General features: G+C 41.8%; 1 protein-coding gene across 1 annotated transcript in view; it reads left to right on the top strand.

Moving 5' to 3' along the window:
- Window positions 1-15,578, top strand: part of LOC132832354 (sodium-dependent neutral amino acid transporter B(0)AT1-like) — a 44,102-nt gene that overhangs the window by 15,295 nt on the left and 13,229 nt on the right. The window contains exons 3-7 of the mRNA XM_060850295.1: window positions 4,133-4,270; window positions 5,832-6,013; window positions 8,351-8,461; window positions 12,493-12,605; window positions 12,707-12,835. Of these exons, the coding sequence (XP_060706278.1) occupies window positions 4,133-4,270; window positions 5,832-6,013; window positions 8,351-8,461; window positions 12,493-12,605; window positions 12,707-12,835 (673 nt within the window). The remainder of the gene's footprint in view (window positions 1-4,132; window positions 4,271-5,831; window positions 6,014-8,350; window positions 8,462-12,492; window positions 12,606-12,706; window positions 12,836-15,578) is intronic.

Genomic DNA, 15,578 nt, shown 5'->3' with positions numbered 1-15,578 from the left:
AGAGATCACATCTGGAGTATTATGTAGAGTTTCGAGTTGTTTCTCTAAGGAAGAATATATTTGCCTTGGAAGAAGTGAATCAGAATTACAGATCTTTTATGGGGCAGAAGGAGGCCATTCAGCCTGTCATTTCTGCACCAGTGCAACTGAGGTTCACTAAATAGACTCCTGGGAGAGGGCATTTCCCAGTGAGGAGAAATGAAATGAACTTGACCTATGTCCCCGATGGTTCAGAGGAATGAAAACTGATCTAATTGAAACCTTTAAAATTCCGAAGCAATTTGAGAAGGTATATGCCTGAGGATATTTCCCCTTGCCAAGGATTCTAGAACGAAGGGTCCTAGATCAGGAAGAAGAAGTTGCCAAATTAGGACCGAAATGAGGAATAATTTCGTCACTGACCAGAGAGCTGTGGGCCATCAGCCTTTCAGTACATGATTCTGTCTCCTTCTCCATTTTATATACCTGTGGTCCTTTATGGGTATGAACTAGACACAAATGATGAATTTGTTGGATATTAAAGGATATGGGATAATGAAGGAAACTGGAATTGAGGTCAAAGATCAGCCATGACCTTATTGAATGGCAAAGAAGACTTACTCAAAGGGCTGAATGGCCTGCTACTGCTTGTACCTTCTGTTTTTGGACAATGATCTGATTGTAATGACCTGGCTTTTCAAATGCAGGTGCTTTTCAAATGCAGGTGCTTTTTCTGTTATTTGACCTTGGTATTTCAGCCACTTTTTTCCGACATGTCCAAAAATTTAGCAATCTGCTGAAGCATGGAATTGGTCCGAGATCCTCCGTCAGCTCACAATTCTTTTAGTCCTATTTCTAGATTCAGAATTAGCAAACAAATCTGTTGAAATCTGATAGAAAACACCAGGAGCCCAAAGACCTGGTTGATCTGCAGTTTTGGACCCAGCATTTGTGGCTAATTCAGACCAATAAAGGATTATAAGTACATAAATTGGAGAAGGAGACAGATCTAGGGCAGCACGGTGGCACAGTGGTTAGCACTGCTGCCTCACAGCGCCAGGGACCTGGGTTCAATTCCCGCCTCAGGTGACTGACTGTGTGGAGTTTGCACGTTCTCCCCGTGTCTGCGTGGGTTTCCTCTGGGTGCTCCGGTTTCCTCCCACAGTCCAAAGATGTGCGGGTCAGGTGAATTGGCCATGCTAAATTCCCCGTAGTGTTAGGTAAGGGGTATGGGTGGGTTGCGCTTCGGCGGGTCGGTGTGGACTTGTTGGGCCGAAGGGCCTGTTTCCACACTGTAAGTCTAATCTAAAAAAAACAGTAGAATCCAGCTCGCATTGGCAAATAGAGGAGGATATCTTCAGTGGCAAGTGCCCACAAGTTTTCTGACAAACCTTTAAAGATGTTATGGCACAACTGATGGCCAAGAAAGATACTGAAGGGAACAATCAATATTGGTGTCCAGTGAAAGCCTCTGTATGACATCCATCTAAAACAAACCCATCTACAGTATCTCCCATCACAATTATAATAGGCTCATTTCCAATGTGATAATTGTGAGTAAATTTGGAGACACTTGTCTCTCCCCAGAAAGTCCACTTTGCAAGTAGCAGGATGAGGTTCAGGGTTAGGATGCAAAATTCTGGTGACCGCTCACTGGAGGAGAATTTCAGAAGCCGTCTCATTGTCGCATTTGACAGTGGGCTGTGTTTTCCAACAATGTTACCAAGCTCAGGGACAAACAGATGCTTCTCCTGTTCAAAGTCATCTGATATTGAGGTTTTATGTGAAATTCAATGGAGGAGTAAATGCAGCAGTTGTTAGTTCACCCCCAACACTAGCAGTATTGTTCTGCTACCTCGTCCATGTTATGATTACTTAGGGGTGAACCTAGACTTGATAGACTCGGTTGACTGATCTCTGTTATGGACCACATCAAACCACCTCAAAATATAGCCTACTCCCCAACATTTCCTTATTTTAAAGGCAAGGGCATGTTGCATTCTGGATGCGATTTGATGGGTCAAACTATCAATCTTGAAGCAAAACACACTTTACTCATACAATATAGTTAACATACACCAAAAGAAAGAAGAAATTGGAATAACAACTCTATTGGAAAACTTAACAGCATAATTAACAGATTATTTAACTACTAAAGAGTAAATTCGAATATAATAACACCCCATAAACACACTCTAATAGATTGACTCACATGTAATTCTCTAGTCCAGGAGGGAAAACATCAAGAGACAAGTCTGAAAGAGATAGTAGTAGAGAGTGATGTACTGCAACCTTCACCCCAGCTTCAAGACCCCAGCAAGAACTGCTACTGTAAAACTAAAGCTAAAAGTTTTAGTTCTGTGGGATCTTGGGCCCACCCATCCAGGCTGCTTCTATTGATCCAACTTTTAAAAACAAAGGCCTCACAAGCTGCTTACTTTTTTGGATTCAAATAGACAGCTTTACATCACTATCTCATCCTTTCTTCAGAAAAGGAAAGAAACAAATAAACCTCTTAAAGCCATAGTATCGTCAGACCACAAAAGCATCACAGCTAAACCTAAATCCTGAATACTTTCCTCACTTCCAAGGAGAGAGATCTGAGAACTAGCCACATGTACCGACCTTAGCTGTCTTCCCAATTATTGCAGGCTCAGCATATCTGTTCTGGCTCTGCCTCCATCTTCAAACACAAAATGTCCGGCTGGTTGGAGGTGTGTGAACAGGGTTGTGAGTGAGGGTTAAGAAGGGTACAGGACTCCAACTTTCTTGAAAGGATTGACTTATTGTATCCGTGAGACATGAACATGGTTCCGAGGATGTGGACTTCGGCCACATGGATAGACTGAGAAACCAGGGGTTGTTCTCCTTTGAGAAGAGAAGGTTGAGAATGTGGTTGATTGAGGTGTTTCGAAACATGAGGTGCCCCAGCAGGGGAAACCTGTTCCTGCAGACAGAAGCATCAAGAACCAGAGGACATCGAGTTCAGGTGATGGACTAAAGAACTAATGATGCCATGAAGGAAAAAACAGTTTCAAGCAGTGAGTGGCTAGGATCTGGAAGAGAGCAGGAAGCAGATACAATCATGACTTTCAAAAGTAAATTGGACAGTCATCCAGGGAAGATTATTGCAGGGCTATGGGGGAAAGAGCAGGGCAATGAGACTCGGGGTGTTTTTATTGTCTAGGGTTGGCATGGACACAAATGGCCTCCTTCAAAGTCTTACATATTCTACAATCTGGCCTGCCTAGAGGATAGAATAGAATGGAATAGAATTGAATATCCTTTTATTGTCACAGGTGCTCCATTGTAGGAGTAATTGCACAGTACTGTAAAACAAGAAAGAAAACAGTTTTTGCAATATTGTCAAAATATTGGGGCTTTATGATCATATTAACGAGTATGCTTATCATTCTGAGCTCAGAATATTAACGCAATGAATTTATGCTATGGAATAATATCGACATCTGCTGAGCTCACCTGAAGTCCTATTGTCCTCATGTTAGCATAGTTCAAATGGAACGGTTCTTCAGATTAAAATAGCAGAGAGAGGAATTGCAAATGAAATGCTAAAAACATACATATGAGTATTCTGCCAAAAAGGTTTCAAGAGCAAGGACAAGCATGTAGATATTAATATTTCACCTAGAACGTGCCTGAGTCAGTCACCCTTTAGGTACCAAAATGCCTTTGTCACATGAAACATGAAATGCATGTTGGAGAAGTATAGAATAACATTCATCAAATGATGGATCCCTAAAGAAAGAGCCTCACTTTCTTCCTTTCCAGATAAAAATCCAATTTTCTCTTGAATGACCAAGATGTTATTAGGATACAATTTAAATTATGTAACATCAAATTATATCTCAAGTTCTAATTTTTTTTCAGTTGATTGGGAATCATCACAAAACATCCAATTTCTAAACCTGAACTTGGTGCTGTCTAAACTAAATGTGAACTCCAAATCATAGCCTTGATCGATAAAGACTGTTAAATCAAAGTTGTAAATGCATCTGACACAATTCATCATAGACAACAAATATTTTATCTCACTTCTTTTAGAATAATTTCCTATTATACAGTAAATGTTTACAGTTGCTGTTTCTTCACTTTGATAGAGTCAGATTATTTACATTGATTGTCATTTCTTTAGGTATAGCATCAATGCTGGTCTCATTCCTGGTTGGCTTATATTACAACAGTATAATCGCCTTGGTTATGTGGTACTTCTTCAATTCATTCCAAGAGCCACTGCCCTGGAGCATCTGCCCAATGACAGAAAACAAGACAGGTACAGATTAACATTGCATTCTCCAAATTCACATGGTTATTCTCAGGTGCAGCACATTATCCAGTTCTGGGCACCATGCAGTAAAAGGTTAAAGTGCAGTTAAGATTTGTGAGTCTGACTGCAGGGACAACGTGCTTCATTTAAATAGTTAAATTCAAGAAGTTTATTTACTTGGAGAAGGGAAGGTTGAGAGGAGATTTTATTGATATCTTCAAAGTCTGTGTGGAGTAGCATGGGAGAAACGGTTTTCATTGATGGAAAGATTGAGAAGAACAGAGTAAAGATTAAAGGTAATGAGCAGCTGATATAATGGAAACATGAGGAGAAACTTCTTTACAGAAGTGGTTAAAGATCTGGAATGCATGGGAGACCAAAGCTGGGGACCTAAAGCTAAGGTAATCACAAAAAGAGATTTACCAGAATATTGCCAGGAATGGAAAGTTTGAGTTACGTAGAGATTGGGAACCTTTCACTGGGACGTAGGAGGTTGAGAGGTGATCTTATAGAGGTTTATAAAATAATGAGGGGTACCGATAGGGTGAATGGCAGGTGTCTTTTTCTTGGGATTGGCAGGTGAGAGGAGAAGGATTTCAATAATACATGAGGGATGATTCTTTTCCACAGAGGGTGATTTGTGTGTGGATTAAACTTCCAGAGAACGTGATATATAGGGCTATGGTTACAGCTTCTAAAAGACATTTATATAGGTATACTAATGAGAAATGTTTGAAGGGATTTGAGCCAAGCATGTGCAGATGGGACTTGTTTAGTTTGGGATTATGGTCAGTGTAGGCTGGGTTGGACCAAAGGGTCTGTTTCCATGCTGTGTGACTCTATAAATAAACTATGAATCATATAAGTGAAACTTAAGAGTAGTTAAGGCTCAGGCATGTTGAAGAGGGTGGCAAACACATGAAGAGGAAAGGAATAGGATAGACTCTTGAGGCTAGATAAAGAAAGGTAGGAGGGTGTTTTGTATGGACCATAAACTGGCAAGTGTCAGTGAAGCTGACTGGTCTGACCCATGCTATACATTGTGTGTTGAATTACTACCCCTCTCTAGATAAATGCGATGTAACTCAGCCTTTTTTATAAGTAGCAACATTCCATTCTTGGATATTTACTCCCAACTGTTTTGCTGTGAGCACTTGAGTTCAAACCCAGTCCAGAGTGATGGGATTGAAGTCTCTCCTAACTGCCACTGTCAAAATCTTCTAACCAAGCTGCTCAGAGATATTTTTCCATACTTCTCGAGTAGGTGGAACTTTGACCTGGGTCTCCTGGCTCAGAGATAAGGGCATTACCACAACTTCACACGAACTTTTATCTCTTGGCTGTAATGATACACATTTGACAAGTCTCAATCAAGTTTCCCGACGGACACCAATCCACAATATAATCTGCAACTTGAAATCAATTAACATTAAAGTGGGCATTTGCTGAAGAAAGTCTGAGTGTTAATTGGTTGAAAAGATTGAAATTTTATCATGAAGGAATTTTATCATTGTAGCATTTTCACCACTTGAGTAGTATCTTTGATTTTTTAATTATGTTTTGACAGGATTTGTTGACGAATGTGTCAGGAGTTCTCCAGTAGATTATTACTGGTACAGGGAAACCTTAAACATTTCTGCTACAATCAATGATTCAGGTGACATCCAGTGGTGGCTATTACTCTGTCTGATAAGTGCTTGGGCAGTGCTGTATGTATGCACAATCAGAGGCATTGAAACAACTGGCAAGGTACAGTTCATTCATTCATTGCTGTTTGTACAAATGTAAGATTTCCATTGTAGAGTTAACAAAATCCTCAGTGCAATGCGCCTTCATGTTTTTCCTCCTGCTCAGAATTATCATTAAGGAGTGTCCAGCAGATATTGATGGATCTGCAAAAGGTTGAGTGCCATTTCATTTCAGCCACTCGTGTAGTGAAATACCTTAATTTGGATTATGGAAGGTTACATAGGATAGATGGCACAGAATCAGGCCATTCAGCCCAACCAGTCTAAACTGTACTGTATGCTTCATTCAATCGTCCCAACTTTCTCACCTCAATCAACCATCGTAACCACTTTTCCTTTCTCCTTAGAACATCTCTACCATTCATTGCAGCCAACTATGATAACAAGTAACACATTCTTCTCTCTTTGAATTCCATTTTGGATTTGTTTGTCACTGACATATTAATGGCATTTACAAGAAGAAAAGTACTTTCTATATCCTCAAACAAAAACCTTTCACAATTTTAAATGTTTTAATGAATCACCTTTTTTCCAAGTGAAAAGAGGCCAAACGTGTCAAATCTTTCCTCACATGTACACTCCCACATCTCTGGTTTAATCCTCTTTGATCTTCTTTGAATCCTCCACAGTGCCACTACATCTGTTTCTATAACGTGGCCACCAGAACTGCGCCAAGTACTCTCCATGTAGTTGAAACAAGTTTTGTTACAGGCTTATATATTTTCCCTGTTCCCTTATCTCAATACCATATTCCCACTTTCTCTCGATACACAATGATGCTTTTAATACCCAAACACTTCCTTGAACGTACGCAGTGACCTGGCCTCCACAATCTACAGGTTGACCATCTTTTGAGTGAGAACATTTCTCTTTATCTTGGTCCTAAGTGTTTTACCCCATGTCCTGAGACTGTGACTCCTGCTTCTAAACTGCCCAACCAGAGAAAACATCCTGCATACATCTAGTCAGTCTATTCCTGTTAGAATTTTATATGTTTCAGATCCTCTCTCATCCTTCTAAATTCTAGTGAATAAAAGCCAATTAAATCAATTTCTCCTCATGGGACCGACCGTCCAGTCATCCCAGGATCAGCTTAGTGAACCTTTGCTGAACTTTGTCTATGACAAATATATCCTTTCTTAGGTGGGGGAGCGCAAAACCGCATGCAATACTCCAGGTGCAGTCTAACAAGGCCCTGCAATAAGCCATTCCTGCTTCTGAACTCAAATCCTCTCGCAATGAAGGCAAATGTACCATTTGCTTTCCTATTTGCATCTGCCTGTCTGCATATGTTGACTGGTACACAAAGATGCCCAGATCCCTTTTTACATCCACACTTCTCAATGTATCGCCATTTAACTAATACTCTGCCTATTTGTTTTTCTCGCTATCTTCTCATTTATCTAAGCTATATAGCATCTTCTATGTGTTTGTTCACACAAACTCAAATTGGTCTCGATCACCCTGAAGCTTCCTTGCAACCTCTACACAACTCATAGTCCCACCTAGTTTGCAAACTTGGAAATATTGCATTTTTTTCCCTCATCCAAGTCACTTATACATATCATGAATAGCTGGGGCTCAAGCACTGATCCCCCACTACGCGCTGCCTGCCCCCACTTAGAAAAAAAACTATTTATTTCCACTCTGTTCCGATCAGTCAACCAATTCCCCATCCATATCATTGTATTGCACCCAACCTTTGGGCTTTCATTTTGCTCTCTAGTCTCTTTGGTTGGACCTTATTAAAAGCCTTCTTCAAATGTAGATACATCACACCTATTTGTTCTCCCCTGTCTATTCTACTAGTCACATTCTCAAATATTTCCAGGAGATTAGTTAAACCCGATTTCCTTTTCCTAAGTGCACGCTGACTTGTCTAACCTCATTAATCTTTCCAAGTGTTCATGTCTTTTAGAATGGAATCTAGCATTCTCCCCATTCCTGATGTTGAACTGACTGGTCTGTAATTCTCTCTTTTGTTTGTCTCCCTCCCTCCTTAAATAGCTGTGTTTGCACAACTTGTTCTCCAATCTGTAGAAACTACGCCAAAGTTTATACAATTCTGAAAGATGATCATCAGTGCACCAATGGTATCACATGAACGATAAATCTATTAACATTAACCCTTCCTTGTCTTTTCTGTGTTAGTAGAAATGGTAACCCGCTTGCAATTACCATGTAAATAATGTGGACTATAATTTGAATAGGAGGCTACTTCAAGCTCTTTGTATTTATACCTAGCTGTAGAATTCCAACAATAATGAAAGTAGCAAGAAACCTGACATATCTGACTGAACTGATATGATTGATTTAATCGTTTTTTTTCTTCCTTCAGGCTGTATATATTACCTCTACTCTCCCCTACCTTGTCCTTACCATCTTCCTGATTCGAGGACTGACATTAAAAGGATCTGTCGACGGAATAAAATTTCTCTTTACACCAAAAGTAAGTGCAGACTTTGTTTTCCTTTTCATAGAAAACAAATCATAGAATCCCTACAGTGAGGAAACAGGCCCTTCAGCCCAACAAGTCCACACTGGCCCTCCAAAGAGTAAACCATCCAAACTCCTAAGCTATTTTTACCCCAGACTAAGGCACCCAACCTACACCTCCCTGAGCACTATGGGCAATTTAGCATGGCCAACTCACCTAGCCTGCGCATCTTTGGATTGTGGGAGGAAACCCACACAGACACAGAGAGAATGTGTAAAGTCTACACAAACAGTCACCCAAGGCTGGAATCAAACCCAGTCCCTGATGCTGTGAGGTAACAGTGCTAACCACTGAGCCACTGTGTCACCCTCTGTTTTAGTGCAATAAATGTTAGTCTAAAAGAAGGGTTGGATCGTATGGGATGTGAAAATATTCTAAATCTTAAATCTAATTGTAGTTTGCCTCCAAAGCTGTTCACTTGCAGTTTTTAACGGAGACAGGATGAGGCAGAAAATGTGAAAACTCAGCAAACTGGGTGGTTATTTGAATATCATCATGAGGGTGATTGGCTTATGTTTAAATTGACTTTCCCTGGTTGACCAGGTCTCTCTGGCCTTGGGAAGGGGAGGGTTTTTATAGCACGTCTTGTGGGCCTAAAGGAGCAAGTAGACCTTCTGGCAGTGCACCAGATTTGTCAATCTCTCTAGGAGAAAGTGAGGACTGCAGTTGCTGGAGATCAGAAGTGAAAAGTGTGGTGCTGGAAAAGCACAGTAGGTCAGGCAGCATCCGAGGAGCAGGAGAGTCGATGTTTCGGGCATAAGCCCTTCGTCAGGAATTTGGACACCCATCTCTGCACCTCCCCACCTCTTTACCACCAGCAACCCCGCCCCACCCCCCCACACACCCCCATGACTGAATCCCTCTCCTCCCAAGACTGGGGTTTCTGAGCACCTTTATACCCCATCCCATTAGATCATCAGCCTTTCTCACCAATCCAAGCCCCCTCAACCCCAAGACTGAAATGTTCCTCCACAGAAATTAACTTAATATCCTCCTAGTATTGGTAGACTGAGAGCTCTGGGTCCAGGTTCCTCACTGGGATGCACAGCCACACGGTGAACTTTAAAACATGTCACTGTCCAGCCCATTTTCATCAGTTCAGGAAGAAAGCCCTGTGGTCCCTTCGGTCCATCAATATCCTCTGATACTCTCCCAGATCATAGTTTTTCACTTACTCCTGTGGTATTGCCAGTTTCTGAGATTGACAGTGCTAACAAAATGTCACTATATGTACCTCAGGAAAAAGTGATCGGACCTTTAGTAGTTTCACCTTTGCAGGTTGGTCACAGCGACCTTTAGCCAGTAATAAACAGAGTCCAGTGGATCTGTTCTGTTCAGAATCATCTAAAGTATTCGGAGTAAAGTTCTATCTTTAAATGAGAGCCCAAGCTATTCTTTATTCTCATCTAGTGTTGTAGACACACTGTTAGAATTGGTAGCCGTCAATGTTGAAGTTTCTGTCCTCTCACCTTTACGCCCAGAATGTTCACAATGGCAGTCTCGACAGTCCTCGTTCGAAACCTTCCTGATCAGTCGGCAAGCTGAGGAGATTCCTGTTAATCAGTCACAGTCCCTGCCATCTTCCTAATGATTCACTTCTCACTTCACCCTAAATCTGAGGATATGGATCAAGAACCTTACAGCCTCACTGTGTTACTGCTGTTGCAGCTAAATGGTGATTCTCATCAGCTCATGGTGATGGTGCATCTTCACCAATCATCACCCTTTGACCATTCATCCAGAGCGGATGTAGGCCATTTGGCCTGTCGAGTCTGCTCTACCAATCAATGAAACCATGGCTAGCCTCAGCTCCAATTTCCTACCTTTTCCCCATAAAACAGAACGATGTGCAGCTAACTGTCTTCATGCTGAAGTGGCAGCCCACTGGTACCCAGTCCTTTCAATGCTATGACCTTTGGGATGTTGTTACTGGTCTTACTCTTTACAGCCTGTTAGAAAAATACAGTCCCATGCCAGACTTCAGTTCATTGCTTTCCTGCAATCTTTTGCAAACTCAGATCAGGGAGAATTGAGAAATCCCCAAAGCATTTCAACCCATGAGCAGCAGTCTTTCAGGGAATTTGGGAGGAGGTGGGTTAGAAGTATACTAAAGTCAAGAGATATACTCAGAATTAAATGGTTGGAAACTAAGAAAGTACTTGGAGGGAGGTGTAGAATTATGGAATACATTAACAAGTTGCTCAAGTAAACTGTAAAGGAACTGTGACTTCATTCATCATGTATTATTACTCTGCTAGAAGGTTGAACTGTACAGCTCACAGCCTTACCACCACATGGAGTCTGTTCATCAACATGGTTAAGGAGTAACTCGCAAATCTGAATTGAGCTGTTTGATAGCTTGAAGAACCCATACTAGAATAACTTGATCAAAATTTTCAAGTTGTTGAGAGAAATGGCTAGAATAGAGGGAGGAAACCATTTCCTACTTGTTCAGGAGTCTAGGAGCAGGGGGATTAATCAAAACGTTAGAGTTATATCTTTCAGGAGTGAAGTCAGGAATCACATAAAATGCGGTGGAATCTTGGAAACCTCTTCCAAAATGCACAATGGTTACTGCATGAAGTGTTGTCTTTCAAACTAATAGCTACAGTCATTTTCCAAAGACATCTTGAGATCTGGGGTGAAGATGAATAGATGGAGCGAAGTCATGCAGGATTTCAGTGAATGGAACAAGCTTAAGTGACGAAATGATCTCCCCTGGATTCTGATCCTTTGCAGTCCTACCTGTTGCTTGGCGATGCTCTTATTTTTGTGTCATTGGCAAATCTTTAAGGTCTTTAATATCTGAAAATACTCTTCAAAAATATTTTATTCAAAATAAAGTTTTGCTATATTCAACACAACTATTTTCCCATGCTAAAAGTTACAATTGTTGAACCCCCTTCAGTGAGAATGACCAGGGGGCCATGAAGATATTTCAAATTGTTAAAATATTGCATCTTCCTTTTCATTTAAAACAAAATCACTTTGACAGATTTTTAAAATGGTTGCCATACATTGCATGACTAACAAATGGCTAAAGTTTTGGAAACTTCTGGCAAGAAGTGCAGAGGGAGACAACCCTTATGGTCACCCTTATGGAATTTTGGACGTGTAATCGGGTAGACATTATGGAAAACAGCAAATGTCTGGTTTCTGCAACTATCACAGAAACCGAAGAGACATCTTGAAGACTCATTGTGCCTGCAGAGATGCTAAAAGCAACTATCCATCTCCAAAGATATTCAATGAATTTGACCACAATGGCCTCCTTTTAAACTGGACAGTTCATTAATGACCAACGTGATCCATAGGCGACTAGCATAACTTGATTGAAACTCCCTTAGATTTTTTGAGAATTTGCATTACACATTGACAATGATTAACTCAGGGTCCTGTTAGCACCAGAAAAGAGAAGCAGACCTCCAGGCTAACACCATGCTTGTCTTAACTACCCGCCTAGCCAGAATTTCCTTGAAACCTGTATTCCAAGGAATCTTGAATTCACTGGGAAAAGCAAACTGAGCTGGGTCTAGTGACTTCACCAGGAACTGCCTCCTCACCTCCTCACCAACTCTGAAGGAATTTAACAAATCCTGACTCCAGCAATTTGGACTCTGGTCTTTAACTGAATGGAAAATTAATGTTTGGTTTCAAGTTCATGGAGAAGAAATTCCTTGTTGCATTGTGTGTGTGTGAGTGTGCATATATTTTTGTGTGTATGCATGTATGCCTTTTTTTTGTGTATGTAATGTTTTGTAAGACTGCTCTGAGGTGAGCACTAAGTAATACTCCTGATTTAAATCTAAGAGAGTTCTGCAGCACATCACTTTAAAACTGACTTTTTGCAAACAAGGGTTTGGGAGACACATCTCAGTCCATTCCAAATTAAACCATTCTGTTTACAGATAGAAGGCAAGGTGAAAAGTAGAGATTTGCTGTCTCTTCCGTGTCTGTAACATTTCTATTCTTATAATTCACAGGTGGAAGAATTGGCAAATCCAACTACATGGTTAGATGCCGGAACACAAGTTTTTTACTCATTCTCTTTGGCTTTTGGGGGTCTCATTTCCTTCTCCAGTTATAATTCTGTTCAGTAAGTAGTATCCGATGCGTACTCATTGAGTGAAAACACAAGCCGACCACTTAGAAACGATCACACAGTCTGACTGCTTCCCTCTCCTCTCTATCCCACAGCAACAATTGTGAGCGAGACGCTGTGATAATCTCTGTGGTCAATGGCTTCACTTCAGTGTATGCAGCCACAGTAATATATACCATCATAGGTTTCCGAGCAACAGAGAAATTTGACACATGTTTTGATAAGTAAGTAAGTTCCAGTTGAATATAACTATCAGTTTTTCTTTCGTACTTTGCTGCAATGCATTGTTGGAAATTTCAAATAGTTTAGCTCATGGCTGTTCAAATCAGCAGACATGGGGTTGAATTTTATTTGGGGGATGAGTGCCCTGAGGGCAAGCCAGAAAACTGGCACTGCCCATCTCAGTCACTTGCAGGACTCCTTAAGTGCAATAAGAGTCAAACAACTAACTGTTGCTGTTGGCACCGCTATCCATTGTGAGAGTGGGTGCCCCCACCTGAGGGTCAGTCAGACACATGGAACTTCACTGGGAGATGGAAAGTTATTCTTTTATTCATTCACAGGATGAGGGCATCATTGGCAATGCCAATATTTATTGAATTTATTGAGGCACAGTGAAAACCTCTGTCTTGCAGGCAGATCACAGAGTTAAGTAGAGATCAGAGTGGTGCTAGAAAAGCACAGCAGGTCAGGCAGCATCTGAGGAGCAGGCAAATCAACGTTTTGGGCAAAAGCCCTTCATCAGGAATAAAGCTGGAATAATTCCTGATGAATTGCTTTTGCCCAAAACGTTGATTTTCCTGCTCCTCAGATGCTGCCTGACCTGCTGTGCTTTTCCAGCACCACTCTGATCTAAACTCTGGTTTCCAGCATCTGCAGTCCTCACTTTTGCCACAGAGTTAAATAGCATGGATAAGTAAATAATAGGTAAACAGTGGCAAAAATAAAAACACAGGTACAGGCGAATGTTAAGCGTTTGTGAGTCCATTCAGTATTCTCAACAGTAGGGTAGAAACTGGTGCATGTTCAGGCTACTGTACCTTCTCCCCGATGGTAGAGGTTGTAGAAAAACATTGCCAGGATGGGGTGGATCTTTGAGAATGTTGGCAACCTTTCCTTGACAGTGGGCCTGGTAGATGGATTCTATAGATGAGAGGTTGGCTTTTGAGAATATCTGGGCTGAGTTCACCACTCTCTGTAACCATCTCCGATCTTGAATGTTACATTTGCCATATCAGGTGGTGATACATCCAGACCGAATGTTCTCGATGGTACATCTATAAAAGTTGGCAAGGGTATTCACCGTCATGCCAAATTTCCTCAGCTGCGTGAGGAAGAAGAGACGTTGTTGGGCCTTTGTAACGAGTGCATCCACTTGAAGAGTCCAAAAAATCTTGTTGTGGATGACCATTTCCAGGAGCTTGACACTCTCCCTCGTTCCACCTCTGTGCTGTTAATGCATACAGGGCATGAGTAACATCCTGTCGAAAGTCAATAATGAGTTCCTTGGTTTTGCCAGCATTGAGAGCTAGATTGTTCTCAGTGCACCATTTTTCCAGGTCTTCCACCTCCCGTTGGTAGTCTGTTTCATTGCCATCTGAGATTCGATCGACTATGGTGGTGTCATCAGTGAACTTGTAAATAACATTAGTCTGGTATTTGGTGACGCAGTCATGGGTATACAGTGAGTACAATAGGGGGCTGGGTTTGGACCCCTGGGAGGCTCCAGTGTTGAGTGTTAGTGAGGATGAAATATTGTCCCCAATCTTCACTGATTGTGGCCTGTGGGTCAGGAAACTGAGGATCCAGTTGCAGAGAATGGGGCTTAGTCCAGGATCACTAAGCTTAGTAATCAGTCCCGAGGGGATAATAGTGTTGAAGGCTGAACAGTCAACGAGTAGGATGCTTAAGTAGCTGTTCTTGGTGTCAAGGCATTCTAGGGAGGAGTGATGGGCAAGTGATATGGCATCTGACGTGGATCTGTTTGTCTGATAGGCAAATTGGAGTGAGTCAAGAGTAGTGGGGAGGCTGGAGTTGATTAATGCCATGGCCAGCCTTTCAAAGTACTTTATGACCCGTGAGGTTAGAGCCACTGGGTGATAGTCATGGAGACATGCTGTATGAGCCTTCTTAGGCACAGGGATGATGTTGACCCTCTTGAAACAGGCAGGGAGAGATTGAAATGCCCAAGAAGATCTCTGCCAGTTGATCTGTGCATGCTCTGACTGCACAGCCTAGTACTCCATCTGGTCCCAAGATTTCCTTGGATTCAAACTATGGAAAACTGATCTGACCTCTGATGCAGTGACTGTTGGGATTGGTTCATCAGGACTTGTCCGAATCAGGACCTCTCCGCTGAAATTCTGCTCAAAGCGAGCATAGAAGGTGTTGAGATGATCTGAGAGGGATATGTCATCATCTGCTATCTTGTACTGTCTCTTTCTAGAACCTGCGATGTCATTCAGTCCTAGCCATAGTCGCTGGGTATCTGTCTGGGTCTCTAGTTTGGATCGGTATTGGTCCTTGGCTGTCTTTATGGCTCTGCGAAGGTTATACTTAGATTCCTTATATTTGAATGGGTCTTCTTACCTGAAGGCCTAACACCTGGTTTTTAGCAGGTTTTGTATGTCCTGATTAATCCAGGGTTTCCTGTTGGGGAATACCCAGATTGCCTTCCTCGGCATGCAGTCCTCCACACGCTTGCTGATAAAGTCTGTGACAGTGGTAGTGTACTCGTCCAAGGTACCTGTGGACTGTTTGAACATGGCCCAATCAGCCAATTCCAGACAGCGCCAGAGTTGATCCTCTGCCTCCTCCGACCAACACTGGACCTTCAGCTTTTGCCTGTAAACCAGGAGAAGAAACATGGCATTGTGGTCGGAGTTCCCGAAATGAGGGCGGGAGATGGAGCGGTAGGCATCTTTCACAGTGGTGTTGCAGTGGTCTAAAATGTTCAGGCCCCTAGTG

The sequence above is a fragment of the Hemiscyllium ocellatum genome, chromosome 34 (genome assembly GCF_020745735.1).
Source record: "Hemiscyllium ocellatum isolate sHemOce1 chromosome 34, sHemOce1.pat.X.cur, whole genome shotgun sequence".
NCBI classification, from domain to species: Eukaryota; Metazoa; Chordata; class Chondrichthyes; order Orectolobiformes; family Hemiscylliidae; genus Hemiscyllium; species Hemiscyllium ocellatum.
This window is presented reverse-complemented; position numbering and strand designations above follow the sequence as displayed.